Source organism: Pistacia vera, unplaced genomic scaffold (genome assembly GCF_008641045.1).
Source record: "Pistacia vera cultivar Batoury unplaced genomic scaffold, PisVer_v2 Contig306, whole genome shotgun sequence".
Classification (NCBI taxonomy): domain Eukaryota; kingdom Viridiplantae; phylum Streptophyta; class Magnoliopsida; order Sapindales; family Anacardiaceae; genus Pistacia; species Pistacia vera.
In genome coordinates, this window is record NW_022196120.1 from 344,191 (window position 1) to 359,900 (window position 15,710).

Here is a 15,710-nt window from a genome sequence, read left to right on the forward strand (position 1 = left end):
TATAATTTTTTTGAGTTTATAAGTTGAGCTTATAAACAAAAAAAATAAAAATAAGTTGGGAAGATGTATTTTTTTTTTTTTTTTGGCTTATAAGCACTCTGTTTATAAGCTAGTTTGATCAAGTATATTATCAAATTATCCTTATTTAATTTTAAAATTCTATAGTATACCCTTGTTTATGTAGTATCCTTTTTAGTCAATTTATAATAAAATGTACTTATAGGCCACATTTTACCAAATACGTCAACTACTTATCAGTCACTTATAAGTACTTTAATCAAACATGTAATTGCTTAAAATTTCAAATGCTTATAAGCTAAAATTAGCTTATCAGTACTTGTTGCTTATAAACTAATTTTCATAAGCTAAACAAACACCCCTTTACTATAGCATTGTGAATTATAAATTGCATATGCAGAGCTAGCTATAAGTAAAGCTGGGCAAGGACTGGTCCCAAGCAGGCCAAGGACTAGTCCCAAACAGGCCCAAGCCTGGGCCTGTTTGGGACTGGTCCTCGTGGGATTGGTCCCAAGCAGGCCTAGGCTTGGGCCTGGGACTGATCCCAGGCTCATGAGAAACTCTAAGACTCAGACCAATTCATAGGACTGGTCCTATGGGTCCAGGACTAGTCTTAGGACCGGTCCTATGGGCCTGGAAAGATTATTTTCCCCCCTTGATTTTTTGAATATTTTGGGGGCGAAACAAAATTTTATAGGGTTTTTTAGTATTTTTTTAGGGTTAAAATTTATAAATTTTTTAGGCCTGGAAGATTTTTTCTTTAATAAATTTTGTAAAATTTTCTTTTAACCTCTATAATTTATATTATTTTAAAATTTATAGGGGTTTTATGCAATTATATAAGAGACTAAAATGAAAATGTTTAAAAAATTTAGGCCCAGGCTTGGGACCGATCCTAGGCCCGGGCCTTGGAGAAAGGCCCAGTGGAGGGCTCGGGCCCTCCTCCTTAGGCCTAGTCCCGTTTTAGGACTAGGCCTCCTAGGACCAAGTTTTGGAAAGGCCCAGTCCCAAATGCCCACCTTTAACTATAAGAGAGAGGTTATTTATTTGTACTCAATTGGGTTATTTTTCAAGTAAACAAACCACTCAAATTTTATTTCTTATCATTTCGACACAATCATTTCATGGACTGATAAATAAAATTTAAAACCCAAAAGTTTTATTGAATTATGAATTTGCGGATTTTGTTTACTAGATAAAAGCTCTAGTAGCCATCCTTATTAACACTTAAAAAAAATTTGAATTCAAAATCTTTTAAATAATAACCCAAAAGTCGTTATCAATTCGTTTGGCCACCAAAGATAGTTATTTTGTTTTGGTTTTGGTTTTCTTGTTGAGTTTATCAGCTTTGAATTTCTTATATGCGCTATTTGTGCAAGTGAAGCGCTTGAAGGAATTTTGTTTTCCTAGTAAGAAAAAAGGATGGAAATATTTTGCTTGGTAATAATTCATCTAGAGTAGCATTGCTACTGCTTAGTTTATTTATATTGTTATGAGTTTTCTAAAGGATAACGAGGAATTTGAGTTGTTCTTGACTGGCCTGGTTGGTCTACTTCTGTTTTTAATGGCAGAAGAGGATGAGGTGAAGGAGTATGTAGATGAGTATGAAAAGGATGAGTGTTTAGAGTTGGATGATAACGAAGCTGAGTATGAACCTGATGAGTATGGTGGGTAGATTATGATGACAAGGAAATAGAACAAGAGGATGTTCAGGAGGTGGGAGAAGAAGAGGAAGAACCCGATGAGGAGGATGTCGGTGAAGAGGAAGTGGGAAATATGGAAGCTTTTCCTAAAGAACATGATGAGGGTGAAGAAGGTGATGAACATACTGGCAGTCTGGCAAGTGGCAAGGAGCTAATGTATTAACCTCTTCTTCTTCACTCTGTCTCTTGCTTTCAATGCTTACTCTCTGTCCCTTAATTTTTGGTTTCTAATGACTTGCTTTGTGGATTCTTTCACAGGATTATGTCCCCACTGTTTTTGATAACTTCAGTGCTAATGTCTTAGTTGATGGCCAGACTCTGAATCTGGGTCTCTGGGATACTGCTGGTACTCTCTTTTCTTCTTCTGCTTTCATAATTCTAATAACTTTAATTGATCACAACGATCTGATTATTTAGTCCCTATGTTCTTTTCATGTTTTCAAATGGGATTTGCTGCAACTTATGAATTCTTCGTCACTTTGTGAAAGATTTGGTTTTTTTTAATTGTTGTGCTTCTATGAATCGTTCGGTTATATACGTAAAGGAGATGAATATTAAATAGGAAATCCTGCAACCCAAATTCTTAAGAAGATTAATGTTTTCATTTCAGTCCCTGACGTAGCTATGGCATAATAGCTGAAGATAACAGGGTTTAGGTGACTATCAAAAAGGAAAACTAATGCGAGAATTGAACACAAAAAGGGTCTCCCTAACTTGGAAGGTGTGGTCTCGCCTCTTGTCACTTGACCAACTTGGTAACAGTGTATGTTTCAAATCTGAAAAAGAATTGGAGTACATTTTTGGTAGTCGGAGGCGATAATTGATCAAATGAAACTCAACTTGTTGACGGGTGAATGACATAACACAAACCATTTTTATCACATGGTTTTTTCAAACACTATGAATTGCATCGGCAACACCAGTTGATTGAAACCTTGCTGCTTAGAAACCAAATTAAAATCCAACGTAGTCTTTTTTTTTTATTTATTTATTTATATTGTCGAGGTGTCTGAGTCAGTTTATACGTATTTCAACTAATTCTTCGAGACCTAAAACTACCAGTCAAGTTAGAGCTCTAATGACCACCACTATTAGGGGCCGTAAGGATTTGAACTCAGGATACTATGTTAAATCTTTTTCTTACTTACAAGAGGATTCGAACTTAAAAGACCATGTTAAATCATCCTTTGCTCTTTTACCATCAGGTCACTCAATGGTGATTATTAACATACATCTTACCGCTATAATGACATTATAATATACATTTCGCTTATAATGGATCGGAACCTGGATCCGGGTTTAAGCATGAATGTTTATATCTTACTGTTATAATGACATTATACTATATACTTCATGCCAGGGGCGGTCCCAGTATTTAAAAAAAAAAAATTGTTTATATAGGCCCCATAAATTTTTTTTTTATTAATATATATATCCAAGCCTACCTTCAAATTTTAAAAAAAGTGAGAAATATTATACATATATCCAGACTCATAAAAAACTTACTATTAATATATATATTCTACGTCTACATTATATTAAAAGTTTAAAACTCTCTCTACTTTTTTCTACGTCCACTTGTTTTTTATGATTTTATCTTTAAAATTCTCTACTCTCTTATTCTCTCTTTCACTTTCTCTATATTATTCGTTCTTGAAACTTTTGAAGACTGAAATTATTGAAGCTTTCACTAATCAAGGTGCTATAATTAGATTCATTTTTTGTTTTATCAGTTTTAAGTACGTGTATTGCTCATTTCATTTGAGTTTATTTTAAGGTTAAATCATGCTTATTTTTTAGAGGTTTTTTATTATAAGTTGATGGAAAAATACATGGATCTTGTGAGTTTGTTTTGTGTTTTGTGTTTAAGAATGTTTCTATTTTTCCAAATTAAACCTTAACTATATTTGACTGAAAGTTATTATTCACTCTTTACCCACCACTTTTCTACGTTTAAAACGTCACCGTTTAATTGTTCAAAATTATTAAAGAAGTTTGAGTTATTATCTATGTTTATACTAAGAATTTTTTTTTTTATTAATTTATATTAAAAATCAAGGCAACGTTGATTTAATTTAAGTTTTGGTTGACTTTACTTTAGGCTAGGCCTAATCAAAGTTATGAAAATTTATATTATAATCTTTGAAAGCCAAAAATTTTTAAAAACAAAAATGGAGAAATAAGAAATTTGTGTAGAACATTTTTTATGGATTGTGATTGTTATAAATTCTTTTAATTATATTGGATTTAAGTGAATCGTTAGATTCCTGTAATCTTTTACTCTCTTTAATTGAAGAGGTTTTTCCATATAAAAATTTTCTTGTGTTTTCTCGTGAATTTGATTTTATTTTTAACATTATTTGCTCAAGGTTTTGCTTCTCATAGATTTATTCAAGTGGTAAAGTATTGTATTATTGCATTCTTTTCTCTCAGATTATTGATATTATATTATTTTCTTTGTTTAAGGTTTAGTGATTTTTTTTAAGTTTTCACTAGTTATTTGACAAACAATGACGGAGCCACGGAGGCCTCCCTTGACCAAAAATCTTGGGTCCGCCACTGCTTCATGCAATGCTAGTGTGTTATTTCCCTTTATTCTAAAATATTATATCAGTATATTATATCAAAACTACTCATGTTTACGTGAGTTGTATCCATATAATATATAAGCATATTCTTAAAAATTATGTATGTGACCACCAACCAGACCAAAAAATTTGCCCATTAAAATTAAGATTAAATCATACGCCATTCTATTTTAATCTCATAAAATTGTTTTAGTAATTGACATATATATGCTATTATATAATAAAATAATTTTATTTGAATCATATGATTCAAAGGGATTAAATTAAAGTTGTTCCATTATTATGAACTATCTTAAAATTGAAGTTAGCCATTAATGTGTAGTGTACATCAAACATCAACAAAGATAGGTCCAGATGAACCAACCCATTGGCCCATTAAAATTCTCATTAGAAATTAAAACATCTTCATACGAATCAGCTCATTGAATCTGATGACTTTTGAGTGTGATTTAATTTCTTCTAGTAAGGAAATTAAAAAGAGACCTACTGGGGACACCATCAATCATTCGGCGCTGGGCGGGGGGCTTAGCTTCGCTGGACTCACGCGCTACCTTATTCCTTGTTTAAACCCTGCAAGCGCAAGGTCTACAAAGAAGTACAACTACAAATGAGAAATTACTGTAATGGCAAGGACGTATTCACATGCTTGTCTAAGCGCGTAAAGAAATTTTGTTTTTTATGTTTTTTCACTGCTGAATTTGGTATTGAGAAGATTGAAATAAATGGTGTAAGAAATATAGTGGGAATGGGGTCTGGCAATGCCCACTCTTGCCTTTAATTTGGCTTTCTGACAGCTCAAAATAAAGTGAAGTTATCCCCATGTCAATATATTTGTTCTCTCAGAAAGCAGCTGCCTTACCTAGGTAGACAATTTTTGCCTTCTGTCTGTTTCTCTCGGTATAACTTAACTTGTCCACCGTCTCTTTTGTTTCCAGAAAGAGGGATTTTTCTTTTTTATTTGTTTCAATGAATAGTACAACAGCGTCGTCATCATCATCTACAACAACAGCATCAGCTGCATCAAAGTTCATCAAATGTGTTACGGTTGGGGATGGAGCTGTTGGAAAGACATGTCTGCTTATTTCTTACACTAGCAACACTTTCCCAACTGTATTAACTTCTTCTTCTTCTTCACTCTGTCTCTTGCTTTCAATGCTTACTCTCTATTCCTTAAATTTTGGTTTCTAATGACTCTTGCTTTCTGGATTCTTTCACAGGATTATGTCCCCACTGTTTTTGATAACTTCAGTGCTAATGTCTTAGTTGATGGCCAGACTGTGAATCTGGGTCTCTGGGATACTGCTGGTACTCTCTTTTCTAATTCTGCTTTCATAATTCTAATAACTTTAATTGATCACAACGATCTGATTATTTAGTCCCTATGTTCTTTTCATGTTTTCAAATGGGATTTGCTGCAACTTATGAATTCTTTGTCACTTTGTGAAAGATTTGGTTTTTTTTATTGTTGTGCTTCTATGAATCGTTCGGTTATATACATAGAGGAGATGAATGTCAAATAGGAAATCTTGCAACCCAAATTCTTAAGAATATTAATATTTCATTTCAGTGCCTGCCGTAGAATGACATAAAAGTTTTTGAAAGTTAACTATGGCATAGCAGCTGAAGATAAAAGAGAGTTTAGATGACTATCAAATGGGAAAATCCAGAGATATTACAATAATGCCAGTTTGACACCTTTAACCACACTTCTTTTTATCTTTTTCTTCTTTTAATTACATAAGTAGAGATATTGCATTCCTAAGGTTTTGAAGTCCACTATTTACAATAATGTTTAACTTCAAATTCCATTTGCTCTGATATAGAATCAATGACACCAGAATTAATTTGTTCTCATTTGGAATCCAAGCACACTATTCAAGATTTTAATCTATTTTCGAAAAGCAAATGTAGATCATGGAACACATAGTAACTTTCAAGTTAATGTCCAGCTAATTGTATGATATTGGAAAGTGATTTATAAAGTTGAAAGATTATATATAATATTTATGCAGGCCAGGAAGACTATAATAGGCTAAGGCCTTTAAGTTATAGAGGAGCTGATGTTTTCCTTCTTGCTTTCTCCCTAATAAGTAGGCCTAGCTATGAGAACATTGCAAAGAAAGTAAGGTTCTTTTCTCTTCTTTTTTAATTTCAAAGTTAAATCATCTTAAAGGTTAACTTTCAATTTTGAATAGTTCAATCATATTTTCATATTTATATATTTCACTGATTCTTCTCTATGCCCTTTTTTTTTCTTTGTGACCCCTGTTATGTTGGAGAAGTGGGTCCCGGAGCTAAGACATTATGCTCCATCAGTGCCCATTGTTCTTGTGGGGACAAAACTAGGTGATTATTCTTTCCTCTATTGATTCATTGCTTTGGAATGGGTATTTCCAAAACCATGTCATTGCTTATCAATAAAGTTTTCTCAATGCTCATAATAATTGAGTGTGCTTCATATTAAAAAAAAATTAAAGCCAAACATGATAAAGTTGTTTCCTCTCTTTTCTTTTCCTTTTCAAGGTTTTGTAAGGGTTTAATTGATATTGCACGTATTTATGATTCAATTTATACCTGTGAGTGTTTGTGTGTGAATGCATGCAAATTCTTTTTCTAAATAGCGTTTTATGGGATAGCAGATTTGAGAGAAGACAGACAGTTCCAGTTGGATTATCCTGGAGCATGTACTATTTCTACAGAACAGGTAGGCATCCACTATTAATGTGTTTTTGACTAGTATACATTTTATTATTACTGTTGTTTACTTTGTGGCACTTGAAAACTTTATGATTGGTGTATTCTTTATTATACTTTGCTTTGCCCTGGGCAATTGCTTGACATTACATTCTGTCCTATTGATTTACATGTTAACAAACAACTAATTAAGCTTGAAATGCACATCAACCTATTCTTGACATGATTTTCTGTTCAATTGTTGATCATTGTGCTCCTCTGTTTCCTCTTATGTTACATGTTATGGCAAAGTTAGCCTATTTAGAAGTTGTTTTACCTGATAATTATGTTCACCTTTCTTGAGGCTATGGAAATTGATAGAAACCCACTCCCAAATTGATAAGAATTGGGTTGGGCAGTGGGCCTTTGATAGGCATTGGGTTGGGTAATAGTCCTTTTGTGGGCTTGAGTATAACTCTCCTTAGAAAACCAGCTTAGTAAGAGAGGGTGCCTAACCCTTTATAAACCATATGCCTACTATTTTCCCTCTCAATGTAGGATCCTTACATTCCCTCACGCTTCGAGACCCAACACCCTCATTGGTCTTCTTTCCAGAGAACGTTCGATAGAAACCCACTCCTAAATTGATAGGAATTGGACTGGGCACTGGGCCTTGTCAACAACTCTCCTTCTTGACCCCTCAGAGGGCCCACTAGGCCCTACTGCGTGGGCTTTGAAGGTGAGGCTTGCTCTGATATCATTTGATAAGAACCCATTCTCAAATTAATAGGAATTGGGCTGGATGATAGGCCTTTTGATACTAATTAGGCTGGGCAGTAATCCTTTTGCAGGCTTGAGTAAAACTCTCTTTGAAAAACCGACTTGTTAATGGATAATGCCCAAGCCCTTATAAACCAAGTACCCATCCCTTTCCCCTCTCAATGTGGGATCCTAATAGAAACTTTTTCAAAAACATTTTAACTACATACTTTCATAGGGCAGCTTATCTGAGGTTTCCTTTTCCACATTCCTAATATTTTATACATTTTGATTTACCAGGGTCAAGAATTAAAGAAGCAGATAGGAGCTTTGGCATATGTTGAATGCAGCTCAAAGACACAGCAGGTTTATCTCTCATTCTTATATGTGTAGGTTATAAAAGTAGGGCTCTGTGTACACAAGCCAATCTGGCTTCCAAGTTTTATTATTGTGGAAGATCACTGAAACAGTTCCAAATCAATTGATAGTGCACACGATTTGCAATTGTTAGGCATAAAGAATCAGTTTTTCTGCTAAGATGTTCCTAATCACTGATGGGTATATTAAATATATATTCTGTTGAAATGCAGAATGTAAAGGCCGTATTTGATACTGCAATCAAGGTGGTTCTCCAGCCTCCAAAGGCTAAGAAGCCAAAAAGAAAACTGAGACACTGCTATGTTCTTTAATCAATTCCCCTTAGGTTGCTGCTAATGTGAGGCTGTTGATGATGATTCTCCTTTCCTCATTTGTCTAATCTTATTCTTTATTTTCAAATAAATTTTTTATTTTCTTTTGGGTGTCCTTTATAGTTTCTGTGCTGATTTTTCTTATAAGATGTGTAGTAAAATATGAAGAAAATGCCCTTGTCAAGAGGCTGTTTCATGGTGTTATGAATTGGGATGTGTATGATACTAAAATTAGGCTGATCAATCGCAGTGGGTTGAATGTGAATAAAATTGGTTTTCACCATTTAGCTTTGGCTTTGGTGGAAGAATAACATAAACTTGAGGTCTTCTTGTTAGCTCATTTTAATCCACTCAACTGCATAATCAAGCATGATTTGAAATTTTAAAACACTTTTTACCTGCAATCTATTTTTGCTTTTGTCCTTCCTTTCACCCTTGTTTGTCGACATACAATGCTGGAGAAGCAATTTTCTTATATGCCCATATCCATACCCACTTGCCTAATGCCAATGGCCACACCACAGTGGGACTCTTTAAACTTTTCCTATTTTAATTGAAACAATCCATTTATTCATTTTGCCCACCAATTTTTATCTACAACAACATCAATTTCAATCCATAATTATGCTGTTATCCAACTTCTTGATCATTATTACCTTATTTTTCGTATATACACAATTGGATATACATTTTCATACGTTGTATAAACTTGATCTTCTATTTATTAATTTCTTACCGAAACTTGATTTTTTATTACCTTCTAGTAAGTTTAGATTTAGTCTTACGTATCTCTCAATATAAGAATAATATTAATGATTTCGTGCAACTGACGGAAACTAATTGAATGCATGAACGTATTAAGTAAGCAGTTCAACGGTTCTACCTTCGAGTCCTATCCGTGACGTTCGAGGAAATTGCTTCTGAAATTAACTACACGTTCATAATTTCAATTAATCTACGATGTAAAAAAACTTTCAATGTTGATCCTATTAATCTACGGTATGACCTTGAAACTTGTAAATTACTTTTACAATTGATCAAAGTTTACGTACGTGGCATAATTTGAAACGTCCCGGCAAAATGAAAACCTTATTGAATCATTGGATTTGTATGCAACTGTGAGATTATTAACCATATATATTATTAATGTGTACTGGTAGGTGAAGCTCTATATATCGTGCAGCGAAGAAAAGGTATATTCTGACTCTTCCAATTTTGGACTATCAGAACACTCAATTAATTCAATGGCGGACGTATGATATTCACCTTCATTACGTGACCATTCTACTCACCAATCTATAACCATTTCAACATCCATATTTATATAAAACCTTTTGACCTTTTTCATCAAAAACCCACATATGGATACCTCAAGGAATTCTCTCTATAAAGTTGGCATTGTATCTCTTCTCTGTGCAGGCGTCCTTTATATTTGTATTTTGTCTCCTCCAAATACTGATCCTTTGTTACCCTCGGCCTGTTTGCGCTCATCAAGCTTTGTAAGTGTCTCTAGTCTCTACACTAATCTTGTTTAACTATCCCTGTTTTCAAATATGAATCTAATTCTCCTTCTCTCTTTTTTTCACAGACTAATACAACAGATCTCGTTATAGATGATCTTGAAGCGGCTCTACAGAAAGCTTCAATGCCCAACAAAACAGTGATTATCGCCGTCGTGAATAAAGCGTATGTTGAACAAACCGTGGAAGCTGATACCACTATGCTTGATATATTCTTGGAAAGTTTCTGGTTAGGGGAAGGCACCAGACAATTACTTGATCATCTTCTTATAGTGGCAGTAGATCAGACGGCGTATGATCGGTGCATGTTTAAACGATTACACTGCCACAGATTGGTAACAGACGGCGTAGATTTTGCGGGAGAGAAGGTGTACATGTCACGAGATTTTATCAAGATGATGTGGAGAAGAACTAAGTTTCTATCTGATGTTCTTAAACGTGGTTACAACTTCATCTTCACGGTACGTGTTGGTTTATGATGATTTGTTGAAGTTAAAATCATAGGGTTAGGAAGAGGGTAGTATTTTAATATGATGAAGGCGATAAGTAGGTTAGCATTAGGTGTATAATTAGTTTGACTTTATGTAGGTAACTGAATCACTCCAGATATGGCAAATTTAAGATGAATGAAATCTCTTTAAATATACTTTTATAAACTGCCAAGGCAACATCAAAGTGTGACCGCCGGTGTTGTATAATTTAATGTCACTACGGTGCTTTGGGGACACGTAGGTAAAGGTTAATGGCTAATGTTACTGAGTTTTGAGTTTCCCCGAAGTTCAGGAAGTGCCATATATATATGCCATTGAATGACACCGCAGTCACATGAAAAACCAATACCATAGCAGCTTTTATAGTTTGATTATCTTATGTGATTGTAGGATAACACAGAGATCTTGATACCATATGTTGTTGCCGACACTTTTCCATCACTCGTTTGATTATCTTATGTTTTCGGGTTTGAGAGTTTTTTCTTGTTATTTTATTTTTACCCAATTCAAGCCGTCACCATTGTTGATTGGTCCGTTATTGAAATTTTTCAATCCCATTGTTTTGCATATTAAGAGCCGCAGATTTTTACTTTTTCTAATTGCAGCAGTGTCCTCTCATTTTCACTGGAATACCAACACTTTTTTTTTTTTTCCTTCTTTATTTGATGAGTGTAGGATACTGATGTAATGTGGCTGAGAAACCCTTTTACGCAACTAAGCAAAAAGGAAACGGAAGACCTGCAAATGAGTGTTGATATTTACAATGGCGACCCACGATCACAGGACAATTTGATTAATACAGGCTTCTACTTTGTCAGATCCAATAATAAGACAATCTCTTTATTTACCACATGGTATGGTATGAAAGACAATTCAACAGGAAAGAAAGAGCAGGATGTGTTATTGGAGCTAATGTCACAGGGTTTGTTTAAGAAATTGAGGCTCAGAGTTAGGTTTTTACCTACACTTTATTTCAGTGGGTTTTGTGAAAATAGCAAAGATATTTGGTCAGTCACAACAGTTCATTCTAATTGTTGCCGTCATGTGCATGCAAAAGTGCAAGATTTGAAGGCTGTTCTTCGAGATTGGAAGCGATTCAAGGAGGCCAAAGTTAAGAACCCAAGAATGGCTCCTAACCGAACCATGGTGACTCAGTGGTCAGAACACACAGCGTGTTCCAATTCATGGAAACCACAAAACAATACTTTGCGTAATTAATTATATTTTTTACTGCTTACGCAGGATTTATTACTGTAATGTTTATTTTGTGAGTTATGAGTAATTATTTATAACTCTTGATTGACCATAACATTGTGAATTACAAATTTTAAATGTAGAGATAGCTACAAGAGTGAGGTTATTTATGTATACTCAATTTGTTAATAAGTTACTTAAACAAACCCAAAAGTTTTATTGATTCGTCATATATATACTACTTTTCCTTATATAATCAGGTTGTCTAAGTCATTGTGTGTATCCTAATTAATTTCCAAGATTTATTGAATACTTAAAAAACCTAATGGGTTACATAAGTAAAAAATGTGGTAGGCGATCACTTTGTGAAATTCTAAAGCAAGACTTCTGACTAACCTATTCAGATGACTAAAATCTTGTTGTCTCCCTCTCTCACCCCATCCACCCAAAAATAAATAAATAAATAAATAAATATGGGCCCCTTAGGTTCACTATTATTACCTTATTTTATTCCACTATTTTATCCTAAAAAGTAAAAACAAAAAAATGCATTTATTTCAATATTCTTAAAATCAATTATACTTTATTCAACTCTCAAAACATTAATAATTACCTTTCTGGTAAAGATAACCCAATTTAACTCAATTTTAGATGAGTTTGTTTCCCTATTTTTGCCCTATCTTATTCCAATCATTTCTAAAATATACATTTGTTTCCTATTCTGAAAATACTATTATATTATATTTAATTATTTTTAAACCCCATAAGTTTGTTAATTTAACTAAACACCCCCCAAAAAATTTAAAAATTAACAAAAACACCCCTACCCACCCACCTACCCACATTTGCCAGATTCCGGCCACCACTGTCGGAAGGTAGCTAGAATCTTGTATAATGGCGCACTACAGGTTGGATCTGGCCGGTAGTGCTTTGATCTAGCTTTTTCTAGCAAGATCTACCACGGATCTGGCCAGAAAAGACCAGCTCTACAACCAAAGATCTGGTCGTTGACGGCCAAATCTTTGGTTGTAGCTAGTCGTCAACGACGGCCAAAGCTATGGTTATCGTTGACCATCAACGACAACCATATCTTTGGCTATCAACGCGACTAGATCTGGTCGTCAATGACCAGATCTAGTCATAGATTTGGTCTTTTCTAATCAGATCCACAATGAATTTGGCTGGAAAATGTCATATCGGCGTACGACCGACCAGATCCAGTTGGTCTTGCGCCGATACGGCGACTCCAACCACCCTCCGGCGGTGGTGGCTGGCTGCCGGTATTTAATGGGTTGGTGGGGGTGTTTTTATTAATTTTTAATGTTTTATTACATGAGTGTTTAGTGAATTAACAAACCTAAGGGAGTGTTTTTATTAATTTTCGTAATAACCGCCAAACTCACTTTTTCAAAAATATTATATAAAATAAAAAAAACAAACGCACCCTTTCAAATTTACTTTCTTTAAATACTATTTTTAAAAACATCAGAATAATAAACCAAACGAAACCTATTTTTCTTAAAATATATTTCAAATTTCATATATGTGTCTCATGAGTGGTATTGACATGTGAATGNATGCAAAAGTGCAAGATTTGAAGGCTGTTCTTCGAGATTGGAAGCGATTCAAGGAGGCCAAAGTTAAGAACCCAAGAATGGCTCCTAACCGAACCATGGTGACTCAGTGGTCAGAACACACAGCGTGTTTCAATTCATGGAAACCACCAAACAATACTTTGCGTAATTAATTATATTTTTTACTGCTTACGCAGGATTTATTACTGTAATGTTTATTTTGTGAGTTATGAGTAATTATTTATAATTCTTGATTGACTATAACATTGTGAATTACAAATTTTAAATGTAGAGATAGCTACAAGAGTGAGGTTATTTATGTATACTCAATTTGGTAATCAGTTACTTCAACAAACCCAAAAGTTTTATTGATTCGTCATATATATACTACTTTTCCTTATATAATCAGGTTGTCTAAGTCATTGTGTGTATCCTAATTAATTTCCAAGATTTATTGAATACTTAAAAAACCTAATGGGTTACATAAGTAAAAAATGTGGTAGGCGATCACTTTGTGAAATTCTAAAGCAAGACTTCTGACTAACCTATTCAGATGACTAAAATCTTGTTGTCTCCCTCTCTCACCCCATCCACCCAAAAATAAATAAATAAATAAATAAATATGGGCCCCTTAGGTTCACTATTATTACCTTATTTTATCCTAAAAACAAAAAAATACATTTATTTCAATATTCTTAAAATCAATTATACTTTATTCAACTCTCAACATATTAATAATTACCTTTCTTGTAAAGATAACCCAACTTAACTCAATTTTGGGTGAGTTTGTTTCCCTATTTTTGTCCTATCTTATTCCTATCATTTCTAAAATACACATTTATTTCCCTATTCTAAAAGTACTATTATATTTTATTCAATTATTTTAAACCCCATAAGTTTGTTAATTTAACTAAACACTTCCAAAAAAATTTAGAAATTAACAAAAAACACCCCTATCCACCCACCCACATTTGCCAGATTCCGGCCACCACTACCGGAAGGTGGCTAGAATCTGGTATAATGGCGCACTACCGGCTGGATCTAGCCGGTAGTGCTCTGATCTAGCCTTTTCTAGCAAGATCCACCATGGATCTGGCAGGAAAATGCTAGCTCTACGACCAAAGATCTGATCGTTGACGGCCAAATCTTTGGCTGTAGCTAGTCGTCAACGACGGCCAAAGATACGGTCATCGTTGACCATCAACGAGGACTATATCTTTGGTTGTCAATGCGATTAGATCTGGTCGTCAATGGCCAGATCTAGTCGTAGATTTGGCCTTTTCTGGTCAAATCTACAGTGGATTTAGCTGGAAAATGTCATATCGGCGTACGACCGGCCATATCCAGATGGTCTTGCGCCGATACGGGGACTCCGGCCACCCTCCGGCAGTGGTGGTTGGCTGCCGGTATTTAATGGGTGGGTGGGGGTGTTTTTATTAATTTTTAATATTTTATTACAGGAGTGTTTAGTAAATTAACAAACCTAAGGGAGTGTTTTTATTAATTTTCATAATAACCGCCAAACTCACTTTTTCAAAAATATTATATATAAAAAAAAAAAAACGCACCCTTTCAAATTTACTTTTTTTAAAATACTATTTAAAAAAACATCAGAATAATAAACCAAACGAAACATATTCTTCTTAAAATATATTTCAAATTTCATATATGTGTCTCATGAGTGGTATTGACATGTGAATGTCCTAAATGAAGTATTTCATATATGACATTGACATATAAATTTCTAAAAGATGTGTCATCGTATGTGGTATACTATATGGCATATAAGACGAAAGTGAACAGTATTGCTATAGTAGCCGCTGTGGTAGGGCCGTAGGGCTAGTGAGTTGGGGCCTCTATAATCTTAAGGGGGGTTGATTACTCCATTATCACCCTATCAACAAAAGCTGTTGTGTATCAATCTTGTTTGTCGGAAATCGTCACATCCAGAATTATAAAAATGTTTTAAACTTAATAAACAATCACGGCAGAGCCGAACTGAGAGCTTATTGAGAGAAGAAACTTCTGTGACAAAAGGATGAGTGTCCGACTAGTGCATATTACTTAAAAGAACTAATGCAAAGAAAGTATTTTAGTTAGAGAGAGACATAAAAAGAAAGAGAAATTTTTATTTCATTCGTTGATGCCTTATAAGGGAATAATACGAGAATGCTCTTATGTTCATTACTGTTTTGCATGTTTATTTTCTAGAAATAAATATCTGATAAATTTATGCTATTTTTTCAGCCAACACGTGTAATTGCATGGACGGACATCTAGGAGGCAATAGGAATAAAAAAAACCTCAAACTTTAATTTTTGTTAGCAACTCACAAGTCATTAGTTGTCGAGAATCAATCCTATGTTTCACGCACTAGTCTCTCAAACTTTCCAATCACACCACGTGTCCATTACGCCTTTCATTTGAAATCCTGTAATTCATCTATCTACCGACATTAACTCAATCGAGCGTCAGGAAACACACTTATATCTGCGCTCTCC

At 34.2% G+C, this 15,710-nt stretch overlaps 2 protein-coding genes across 3 annotated transcripts; both read left to right on the forward strand.

Moving 5' to 3' along the window:
- Positions 1–5,063: 5,063 nt before the first annotated feature.
- Positions 5,064–8,765, forward strand: LOC116136023 (rac-like GTP-binding protein RAC2). Of its 2 annotated transcripts, none has more exons than XM_031421750.1 (7): positions 5,064–5,419; positions 5,527–5,614; positions 6,322–6,431; positions 6,589–6,655; positions 6,949–7,013; positions 8,042–8,107; positions 8,332–8,765. In XM_031421750.1, the coding sequence occupies exons 1-7, from the start codon at positions 5,276–5,278 to the stop codon at positions 8,428–8,430; spliced, it is 639 nt and encodes a 212-aa protein (XP_031277610.1). In that variant the 5' UTR covers positions 5,064–5,275; the 3' UTR covers positions 8,431–8,765. The 2 variants fall into 2 exon arrangements, with proteins under 2 accessions (XP_031277610.1, XP_031277611.1); XM_031421751.1 differs by having other exon boundaries at positions 5,068–5,419; positions 6,592–6,655.
- An 841-nt stretch (positions 8,766–9,606) lies between these two features.
- On the forward strand, positions 9,607–11,838 carry LOC116136021 (uncharacterized protein At1g28695-like). Its single transcript, XM_031421748.1, has 3 exons — positions 9,607–9,929; positions 10,019–10,411; positions 11,117–11,838. Exons 1-3 carry the CDS (start codon positions 9,792–9,794, stop codon positions 11,657–11,659), a joined length of 1,074 nt encoding a protein of 357 aa, XP_031277608.1. The 5' UTR covers positions 9,607–9,791; the 3' UTR covers positions 11,660–11,838.
- The last annotated feature ends 3,872 nt before the right edge of the window (positions 11,839–15,710 follow it).

What these genes read in the sequence shown, in the direction of transcription:
- LOC116136021 (XM_031421748.1), top strand. Translation starts at nt 9,792, where the DNA reads ATGGATACCTCAAGGAATTCTCTCTATAAAGTTGGCATTGTATCTCTT. An exon ending in GTTTGCGCTCATCAAGCTTT is followed by an intron (nt 9,930 to 10,018) that starts GTAAGTGTCTCT and finishes TTTTTTTCACAG; the next exon opens with ACTAATACAACAGATCTCGT. An exon ending in GTTACAACTTCATCTTCACG is followed by an intron (nt 10,412 to 11,116) that starts GTACGTGTTGGT and finishes TGATGAGTGTAG; the next exon opens with GATACTGATGTAATGTGGCT.
- LOC116136023 (XM_031421750.1), top strand. Translation starts at nt 5,276, where the DNA reads ATGAATAGTACAACAGCGTCGTCATCATCATCTACAACAACAGCATCA. An exon ending in GGGTCTCTGGGATACTGCTG is followed by an intron (nt 5,615 to 6,321) that starts GTACTCTCTTTT and finishes ATATTTATGCAG; the next exon opens with GCCAGGAAGACTATAATAGG. An exon ending in TCTTGTGGGGACAAAACTAG is followed by an intron (nt 6,656 to 6,948) that starts GTGATTATTCTT and finishes ATGGGATAGCAG; the next exon opens with ATTTGAGAGAAGACAGACAG.